At 34.0% G+C, this 10,319-nt stretch overlaps 1 protein-coding gene across 2 annotated transcripts; it reads left to right on the top strand.

Annotated features, from left to right (window-relative positions):
- The first annotated feature begins 1,097 nt into the window (after nt 1-1,097).
- Nucleotides 1,098-10,118, top strand: LOC121968830 (LIM domain-containing protein PLIM2c-like). 2 transcript variants are annotated; one of them, XM_042518983.1, is made up of 4 exons: nt 1,098-1,383; nt 2,028-2,142; nt 2,295-2,368; nt 10,062-10,097. In XM_042518983.1, the coding sequence occupies exons 1-4, from the start codon at nt 1,285-1,287 to the stop codon at nt 10,068-10,070; spliced, it is 297 nt and encodes a 98-aa protein (XP_042374917.1). In that variant the 5' UTR covers nt 1,098-1,284; the 3' UTR covers nt 10,071-10,097. The 2 variants fall into 2 exon arrangements, with proteins under 2 accessions (XP_042374917.1, XP_042374926.1); XM_042518992.1 differs by lacking the exon at nt 2,295-2,368 and having other exon boundaries at nt 1,099-1,383; nt 10,062-10,118.
- The last annotated feature ends 201 nt before the right edge of the window (nt 10,119-10,319 follow it).

The following is a 10,319-nucleotide window of genomic DNA, read 5'->3' as shown; positions in this document are numbered from 1 at the left end:
CAAGATGCAAGATGGGACTCCCGTAGGTCCATATGTACTCAAGATGATTGGGTACATAGAGAACCTACAGAGGTTGGGATTCTCACTTGACCAAGAACTGACTACTGACTTGATCTTGCAATACTTGCCAGAAAGTTACAGTCAATTTGTCATAAATTACAACATGAAAAAAATTGATAAGTCACTGCCTGAGCTGCTAAGCATGTTGCGAACTGCTAAGCTCAACCTTAAGAAGGTAAAGCCCAACTCCATTTTGATGGTGCAAAAGCATAAAGGCAAGGGCAAGCCTAAAGTAAGGGAAAGTCCCAAGCCAAGGGTAAAGACAAGGTAATGAAACCTAAAGGAGGGGTTGCCAAGGATGCTAACTGCTTCCACTGCGGTCAGACCGGGCACTGAAAGAGGAACTGCAAAGGATACCTGGAAGATCTTAAGAAGAAGAGAAATGAGATTTCTACTTCAGGTATATATGTTATAGAAGTCAATCACTCTATTTCTTCATCGTGGGTATTAGATACCGGATGTGCTTCTCACATTTGTACTAACACTACAAGAAAATTGGGATTACACAACACTTAAAAGACAACGCTTTTTAAAAAAAAACATTGTCTTTTTTCTTTTTACAACGCTTTTAGTAAAAACTGTTGTCTTTATTTTTTATTTCTTATTAAAGACAACGCATTTTTAAATATGTGTTGTCTATTGGTATTTTTTTATATCAAAGATAATGTTTTTTAAAAAGCGTTGTGTTTAAGTGTTGTCTATTACATAATTTTTTTTAGTATACATATGTAGACCAATGCGTGATTTTTTACAAGTGCCCACAAAACCCTCCTCCTCCCTCAAACCCACACGAAGCCCTCCTCTGCCTAACCCACCGCCGAAACCCTAGCTCCTCCCCAAACTCATCTCCATGAAAACTCATCTCCGCCAAAACTCATCTCCATGAAAAACCTAGCCTCCAAAACCCATCGCTCGCACCTAGCCACCTCCACCACATCTCCACACCGACCGGGACCTTGCCTCCTCCGCCACTCCTTCATGCCGCCAATGACCTAGCTTCCTCTGCTACTCCTCCACGATGCCTATGACCTAGCCTCCGCGGCTTAAAAATCTGAGGTGATCTTCATCTTTTTGATGCCAACTTAAACATTGGAACATAGCTGCCCAATTTTGTTGCTGGAAAGATCATTCATTTGGATATGTCAATTTCTTTTCTTTTCTATTTGAATTTTTGGTCACTCCATCACATTGAGTTATGCGAGGCAAATAACTTGTGTTGGTAAAATGGAGTTACCTGTCTACCTCATGGATCAACTCACTACGGACGAAATCGTTTTCCATAAGTCCTGTTTCAAGTGCAATAACTGCAAAGGAACCCTCACGGTATCGTCGTTCGCCTCTATCTGTGTTCTCCCTTTTGGAATTTTATGTTGTTATTTGAACTTTACTTTGTTTGTAATCATCTCTTTTCATTGGAAGTAGCGAGTTTAAGTAAGATGTGTTCGTCTGATGCATTCCAAATAACTTGGAACGTCGAGATTCCTAGTAAATGATCAATGTTGTAGATTTGATATTCGAGCTAGTTCTGTAGAGTAAATAAATATTCTATTTTTGGATCATGATAAAAGTAGAAATTTTATCTTCGTATCTTGTCACTCATGTTATGCAATCCAATAGTTGACTCTATAAATTTATTGTTAAAAAAAATACAATTTTGTCTACAGTCTTTCTTTGTGTTGGAAACTTAGTAGCACTAAATTGCTTTAGGTAGTATCCTCAACAAAATATATATCAAGATTGAGTAAATCTAGAATGATTCATTGCTTGATAGCATATAGTGAGCAATATTCCTATTCAAGTGAGAGCAATATTAGTTCTGGTACATTTTTGCTACGTATGATTCTCAACCATTGGCAATTAAATCAATGCAAGTTATGTATCCTTGCTTAATTTAGAACTCCAATGACAAAAGAAGTGTTGTTCCTCATAACCTATTTCTAGTTTATGCTACTAATAAGAAATTGTAGCTCGATAGGATCATCTGCAACCACTTCAACGTTGAGGTGATGATGATGATGGGAGGCTATAATATTTTGGCTCTATTGGATTTCAACTTTCTTAATTCTGATGGAATATTGCTAGGTATGATAATTAACCACTATCAGTTGAATAAGTTAAATCACGTTATGAAAAATTTCAATCATTTTTGTAGAAAGCGGTTGGTAATTGCATAAATAATGATTTAACATTAGAAGAGTTTTTCTACTCTTCATCTTTTGTTTCTTTAATGGAAGGTGTTTTGTATTGTAAGCCTCGCTTTGAACAACTCTTCAAGGAATCTGGCAACTTCAACAGAATTTTCAATCACGTAAGTCTTCATAACCAGTTATAAATAATTTGATCTTTCTCACCAGTTATTATGTGATGCAATTTATGAGACATATTATTGAAGAAGTTGAAATTATTGAGAGAGATTCACTGCGATCAATAGTAATATTATCTTGCTTATTTCAAATTATTTGAAATAAACTATTTAAAATTTGCAAAGTCAACATTGATTGTTTTGAGACAATTTAAATCTGAGAATTGTTTGTATGCTAGTTAAGTTGGTTCTATTGTTTTCTTTAGATTGTGGAAGTAGTGCATGTTGGATCGAGAAGCGCTAGAGGGGGTGAATAGCGCTCGTGGCTATTTCATTTTTTTAATTCGTAAATCGTACGAAAAACTAACAGAGTAATAAGTAGCGGAAAATAAGAACAAGCACACAGACATGAAGGAATTTACTTCGTTCAGAGTCTGTGACGACTCCTACTCGAAGGCCCGCGATCCTTGATCGCTTTCCATGGGCAACAACTATAAGTTCGAATAGAGTACAAATATTACAATTAAGTACAATTGAAAAAGACAGTTATACCGATAACAGTATAGTAATCTGAAGATTCGAAGCTCCGGGTCATCGGTGTCGAGTCGCAGCACTTCTGGATCGTCTTGTTAGCAGCTAGTTACAAAAGGATCACTTGGAATTCGTTGATTAAAGGTGCTACTCGAAACCCCCTTTTAAACAGTGCTCAAGGCGCCTTAAAGCCCATCCAGGGCGCCTTAAACTAGTCGAGTCAGCCGCATGGATTACATCGAGCCAGGTCGCACTTATCTGTTTCAAGGCGCCTTATGCCTCATTCAAGGCGCCTTAAGCAACTGGTTCAAGGCGCCTTATGACTCATTCAAGGCGCCTCTAGAGTGCTTCGCAGCCAGCTCCAGCTTTGCACCCGAGGCGCCTCCAAGCCCCATGGAGGCGACTCGGACACTGTTCATCTGAGGTGTACTTTGTGTTTTTGGTACCTGCATACATGTTAGTCCCAAAATACCTACAACACAAAGTTAATACACAATAATAGTATGAATATGAAAGTTTGACAGTCTCTAGACTGTCCGGGTCTGACTTCGGATTTCAAACCGGAAACCCTAGGTCGACCCGACGCCTACTGTTCCCTCCACGGGGAACGCGTCCTCACCTACTCCACTCAGGAGATTTACCTGTTGCCAGTGCGATCCTCCAGATCGACTGGACTTTTGCTCGCTGCTCGATGCTTCCAGACTTTCTGCTGGACTTCCGCTTCCCGGCTGGTCCAGTCTTTCAACTGGTTCGCGACACCAGGACTTTCCACCTAGGGTTCCCCTCCTAGGACTTTTGCATGAAGCACTCGACCCACCAAGACTTTCCGCATAGGGTTACCACCCCCTATGACCTAGGGTTACCGCCCTTAGGGTTTTCACCTTGCCTAACCGCAACTAGGACTTTCCTGAAACACTCATTCAACATGTTAGATAACAAAGAATCTTAACTTTAAATCTCTTTGCCATTATCAAAACTTAGGTTCGATCGTCGGATGCTTCCCGCGCCAACAATCTCCCCCTTTTTTATTATGGCAACAAAAATTCAAAGTTAAGAAAATAATGCCATAAAAAGATAAGCATGAAAATACAAGCATAATGATAGTTAAGTGCAGAGCTAAATTAAGTGCAGAGCTCCCCCTTAGTGAGAAACTTAAATATAAAGACTCCCCCTTAATAAAAGTTCACCTTTTAAAATTTGAATTTCTTTAAATTTTCTTTAATTCTTTGAATTTCCTTATACTCTCCCCCTTTGCCATATATCAAAATACACAAGATAGTAGTTTGTATAGGCCTTAGTTTGTTTTTGTAAAAACTGCACTTTTCAGAATAGAGGGTTAAGTAAACACTTAGATACCAAGTAGATAAAAATAATATAGGGCTCTAAAGATACTTTGATAAATACTTAACTTTTTAAATGAATTTGTTCTAAATATTTAAAACTTAAGTGTAATTTTTTCCTTTTTGAACAGAGTTTTCAAATGACTGTAAAAGAATTTTCAAACATTCTGAAATTCATTTTGAAATTGATTTAGAAATTGATTTTCAAAATATAATTTATAAATGATTTTGTAATAAATTTTCAAAGCATTTTTAAAGTAATTTTTTCAAATGATTTTCAAAGTATTTTTAAATAAGTTTTTCAAATATTTTTCAAAGGATTTTTAAATATTTTTCAAAGGATTTTTAAATAGGTTTGTCAAATAATTTTTAAAGGATTTTTAAATAAGTTTTTCAAATATTTTTCAAAGGATTTTGAAATAATTTTTAAAAGGATTTTTAAATAATTTTTAAAAGGATTTTTAAATATTTTTCAAATAATTTTAAAGGATTTTTAAATAAATTTTTCAAATAATTTTCAAAGGATTTTGAAATAATTTTTAAAAGGATTTTTACATATTTTTCAAATAATTTTTAAAGGATTTTTAAATAAGTTTTTCAAATATTTTTCAAAGGATTTTGAAATAATTTTTAAAAGGATTTTTAAATAGGTTTTTCAAATATTTTTCAAATGATTTTTAAATAAGTTTTTCAAATATTTTTCAAAGGATTTTGAAATAATTTTTAAAATAATTTATAAATAGGTTTTTCAAATAATTTTTAAAGGATTTTTAATTAAGTTTTTCAAATATTTTTCCAAGAATTTATTAAAGAATTTTTAAAAGGATTTTGAAATAATTTTTAAAAGAATTTTTTAAAAGGATTTTTAAATAGGTTTTTCAAATAATTTTCAAAGGATTTTTATAAGGATTTTGAAATAATTTTTAAAATAATTTTTTAAAAGGATTTTTAAAAGAATTTTTAAAAGGATTTTGAAATAATTTTTAAAATAAATTTTAAAACGATTTTGAAAGAATTTTTAAAATAATTTTTAAAAAGATTTTTAAAAGAATTTTTAAAAGGATTTTGAAAAGATTTTTATAATAATTTTTAAAAGGATTTTTAAAAGGATTTTTAAATAGATTTTTCAAATAATTTTGAAAGGATTTTTTAAAGGATTTTGAAATAATTATTAAAATAATTTTTTAAAAGGATTTTAAAAGAAATTTTAAAAGGATTTTGAAATAATTTTTAAAAGGATTTTTAAAAGGATTTTGAAATAATTTTTAAAAGAATTTTTAAAAGCATTTTTAAAAGGATTTTGAAATAAGTTTTAAAAGGGTTTTTAAAAGATTTTGAAGTAATTTTTAAAATAATTTTTAAAACGATTTTTAAATAGGTTTTTCAAATATTAAGTTTTTAAAATATTTTTAAAAGAATTTTGAAATAATTTTTAAAAGAATTTTTAAAAGGATTTTTAAAATATTTTTCAAAGGATTTTGAAATAATTTTTAGAAGGATTATTAAAAGATTTTTTAAAAGGATTTTTAAAAGATTTTTTAAAAGGATTTTAAAATAATTTTTAAAAGATTTTTAAATAGGTTTTTCAAATATTAAGTTTTTCAAATATTTTTCAAAGTATTTTGAAATAATTTTTAAAATAATTTTGAAATTATGTTTTAAAATGATTTTTAAAAGATTTTTCAAATAATTTTGAAATTAAGTTTTTAAAGATTTTTAAAATGATTTTTAAAAGATTTTTCAAGTAATTTTGAAATTAAGTTTTAAAATATTTTTAAAATGATTTTTTAAAGATTTTTCAAGTAATTTTGAAATTAAGTTTTAAAATATTTTTAAAATGATTTTTTAAAGATTTTTCAAGTAATTTTGAAATTATGTTTTAAAATATTTTTAAAATGATTTTTTAAAGATTTTTCAAGTAATTTTGAAATTATGTTTTAAAATGATTTTTAAAAGATTTTTCAAATAATTTTAAAATTAAGTTTTAAATGATTTTTTAAATAAAATTCAATAATTTTTTTATTAAAAGATAAATCGAATATTTCGTTTAATTTATTTGATTAAATAAATTATTTTGATTAATTAGTTAAGTTACTTATTTAAGTTTAATTCGAATTAGTTTCAGTTGAATTAAACTAAGTTCAACCTAGATCCATCTCACCCGATCCTAAATTATCAATCAGGGAATCTTAAATAGTTTTGTAAGATGGTTAATCTTTGATTTAGATTATGTCTAAGTATTAATTTACATTTGAGTTAAACTTAGGTTTTTCAATTAGTCGATTAAATACACATTTCAATGATTGGTTCCCAGGTCAGGGCGAGGCTCTAGGCCTTCTTGGGTATGGGATCATCCACCCCTTCCTAGACAGAACTGTTCAAGGAAAATATATATTTAATTTTCTTTTTGAAACTCCTAGATTTAACTAGCAAGTGTAAATTATGCCTAGATCCTTAAGCTATCCTAGTCTAAGCATGTATGTGCAATAAACAAGCATTAATCAATTTTATCTATTTATTGAGATGGTTTTTCTATTGGCTCCCCCTGGATCATAGCCTCGATGTGGTCTATCAAGGAAATGGATCTGATCCTTGGGGACCCAATAGTGACCAGGTCCAACTTGATTAACCAAGTTGGACTTTGGTACCCATGCTTGGACAATTTTTCTATTATTTCTATTAACTAGCGATAAATATGATTTGTATTTTATTTTAGCTTTAAATCCAAGTCCGGTTTTGTTGTAAACGGCTCGCTGTTTTCCAAGAATCATATCTAAATTCTTGGAACCCATGGTGAACCGTTCCAACGTATCCTTGAGTTCTTTAATTTGAGTTTTCAAATTGGAATTTTCTTGCTCAAGTTGTTGGACTTGAGTTGAACTTCCAATTTGAACTGGCTCAGTTAAAGAACTCGAGTCAGTCGCTTCCTTAAGGGATGTTACCTCCTTTTGGAGCGACTTGACCCGAACATTGGATTTAGCCAATTTCTTAAGCAAATAAGGAACTAAATTTTTCGAGTCATCTAGGTTAATACTGGACATTAAAGAACTTACAGTGGGTTTGGGTCCTTCGGAAATGGATGCGGATCCGTGGCTTTGCTCGGACTCGGTCTCTAACTCGTTCTCGGCTTCAGACTCGAACTCGGTCTCGGTTTCGATGGTATTTGCTTGTGCCGGTAGAGCGAGGGAGCTCGTTTGTTTGAGCTCTTCATCGGAATCTTTGGAGGAGGACTCATCCCACGTCGCCTGCAACACCTTCTTCTTTCTAGCTTCCTTAGTCTTGATCGTACCTGCAACTAACACAACACCTTCCTCGGCCGAAGTAGTATCAGTTTGCTCATTTAATTCAAATAAATCATCTATTAAATTACACTTACTTACGTTTATATCGGAAATACCTTCGTGTAGCTTGATCAATTTTTACCACAATTCTTTTGCACTTGAGAAGGGGCCGATTCGGTTTAGTTCTTCATTGGTTAGGCTGCATTGTAGCATGCAGGTTGCTTTGGCATCGACTTCAACCTTTTTCATTATGCTAGAATCCCAGTTGATGCATGAGATAAGTTTTCCGGTGCCATCACGTGGAAGCTCGAGTCCGGTCTAGATAATGATCCACATCTCGACTTGCGTCTTGAGGTGGTATTCCATCTGGTTCTTCCAATATCCAAAGTCCTCGCCGGAAAAGATTGGCGGGTGGACGGTGCAAAATCCTTCTTGGAATGCCATTTAAAATCTAGCACAGAAATAAACAAAAAAACTGTTCCAAGACTTGGTCTTGGATTAGTAGTGCGAGAGAAGGATAAAAATAGGAATTCACGAATTTTGAGAAAAAATAATAAAATATTATTAAAAAATTAATAGAAAATATTATTGCAAATTTTACAAAATGTGATATTTCGTTAATCTCAACTAATTGTGAAAAGATGAAAATTAATTTTTCGAAAACAGTTTTGGAGGGAAAAAAAATGAAAGGCGTAAGGTTTTATTTTTAATGCAAACGATATCTAATTTTGTTTTCAAAAAGTAACCCCCACTTTGATTGGTGGTTTCACCAATTCAGAGCGGTCTGGCTCTGATACCAATTGTTGGATCGAGAAGCAGTAGAGGGGGGGGTGAATAGCGCTCGTGGCTATTTCATTTTTCGAATTCGTAAATCGTACGAAAAACTAACAGAGTAATAAGTAGCGGAAAATAAGAACAAGCACACAGACACGAAGGAATTTACTTCGTTCGGAGCCTGTGACGACTCCTACTCGAAGGCCCGCGATCCTTGATTGCTTTCCGTGGGCAACAACTATAAGTTTGAATAGAGTACAAATATTACAATTAAGTACAATTGAAAAAGATAGTTATACCAACAACAGTATAGTAATCTGAAGATTCGGAGCTCCGGGTCGTCGGTGTCAAGTCGCAGCACTTCCGAGTCGTCGGTGTCAAGTCGCAGCACTTCCGGGTCATCTTGTTAGCAGCTAGTTGCAAAGGGATCGCTTGGAATTCATTGATTAAAGGTGCTGCTCGAAACCCCCTTTTAAACAGTGCTCAAGGCGCATAAAAGCCCATCCAAGGCGCCTTAAACTAGCCGAGTCAGCCGCATGGATTACATCGAGCCAGGTCGCACTTATCTGCTTCAAGGCGCCTTATGCCTCATTCAAGGCGCCTTAAGCAACTGGTTCAAGGCGCCTTATGACTCATTCAAGTCGCCTCCAGAGTACTTCGTAGCCAGCTCCAGTTTTGTACCAGAGGCGCCTCCAAGCCCCATGGAGGCGCCTCGGACACTGTTCATCCGAGGTGTACTTTGTGTTTTTGGTACCTGCAAACATGTTAGTCCCAAAATACCTACAACACAAAGTTAGTACATAATAATAGTATGAATATGAAAGTTTGACAGTCTCCGGACTGTTCGGGTCTGACTTCGGATTTCAAACCGGAAACCCTAGGTCGACCCGACGCCTACTGTTCCCTCCACGGGGAACGCGTCCTCACCTACTCCACTCAGGAGATTTACCTATTGTCAGTGCGATCCTCCAGATCGACTGCACTTTTGCTCGGTGCTCGATGCTTCCGAACTTTCTGCTGGACTTCCGCTTCCCGGCTGGTCTAGTCTTTCACCTAGTTCGCGACACCAGGACTTTCCACCTAGGGTTTCCCCCTAGGACTTTTGCATAAAGCACTCGACCCACCAAGACTTTCCGCATAGGGTTACCACCCCCTATGACCTAGGTTACCACCCCCTAGGGTTTTCACCTTGCCTAACCGCAGCTAAGACTTTGCTGAAACACTCATTCAACATGTTAGATAACAAAGAATCTTAACTTTAAATCCCTTTGCCATTATCAAAACTTAGGTTCGATCATCGGATGCTTCCCGCACCAACAGTGCATGCCTCAACGAATCTGATTCACAAGTTTTGTTGTGTTGGTATCATGCTGTGATTGTTCTGTTTTATATTATAATTGTTGTTGTGGTTCTAGGTGCTTCCATTTAGGATTTAAATTTTAAATCTGAATTTTCTGTGAAGCGTGGGGATAATTCCATTTTTCTTTCTTTTTCTATTTGTTGTTATTCTATATATGTTTAGTATGTGTTAAGTCCCCGTTTACTGTGAAAAACCAGTTATGCAACTATCAAGAGTAAGGTACCATTTGTTGATGCATAAGTAGTTTTTTTTTTAAGAATGATGTGAGTTCTTAAATTGTTATCTATAAAAATTGTTGTGGTTATAACCTGTTATTGTATATGTACTTTCTGTAACTGTAATGTATAAATTGTTCTTGTTGACTTTCATTAAATATTGAGATTTTGGAAATTTTACATGCAGTGTCTTTTCAGATATTTTGAATGGTAAATGGAGATATTCAGAAACTCTAACTAAATAGCTCGGATATAGATGATTATAGGAGCAGCAACTACATGCTATGTGACACTGCATCCAAACTTCAAGGGTGTGATTGGAAAGTACTTCGACGAAGAACTATTAAGAAGACTTTGGGATTTAAACAAGAAGATGGTTAAAGTCAATGAGTAAAGAACATTCAAGTCAAGAGGATAAGTAGCATCTATCAAGATTCTTTAAGTTCATGCAATAAG

The sequence above is a fragment of the Zingiber officinale genome, chromosome 1B, assembly GCF_018446385.1.
Source record: "Zingiber officinale cultivar Zhangliang chromosome 1B, Zo_v1.1, whole genome shotgun sequence".
NCBI classification, from domain to species: Eukaryota; Viridiplantae; Streptophyta; class Magnoliopsida; order Zingiberales; family Zingiberaceae; genus Zingiber; species Zingiber officinale.
This window is presented reverse-complemented; position numbering and strand designations above follow the sequence as displayed.

Bases quoted from the DNA above. Each gene is read 5' to 3' on its own strand.
- LOC121968830 (XM_042518983.1), top strand. From the start codon at position 1,285: ATGGAGTTACCTGTCTACCTCATGGATCAACTCACTACGGACGAAATC. The intron at 1,384-2,027 runs GTATCGTCGTTC...AAGAAATTGTAG, and splicing joins ACTGCAAAGGAACCCTCACG to CTCGATAGGATCATCTGCAA. The intron at 2,143-2,294 runs GTATGATAATTA...CTTTAATGGAAG, and splicing joins TTCTGATGGAATATTGCTAG to GTGTTTTGTATTGTAAGCCT.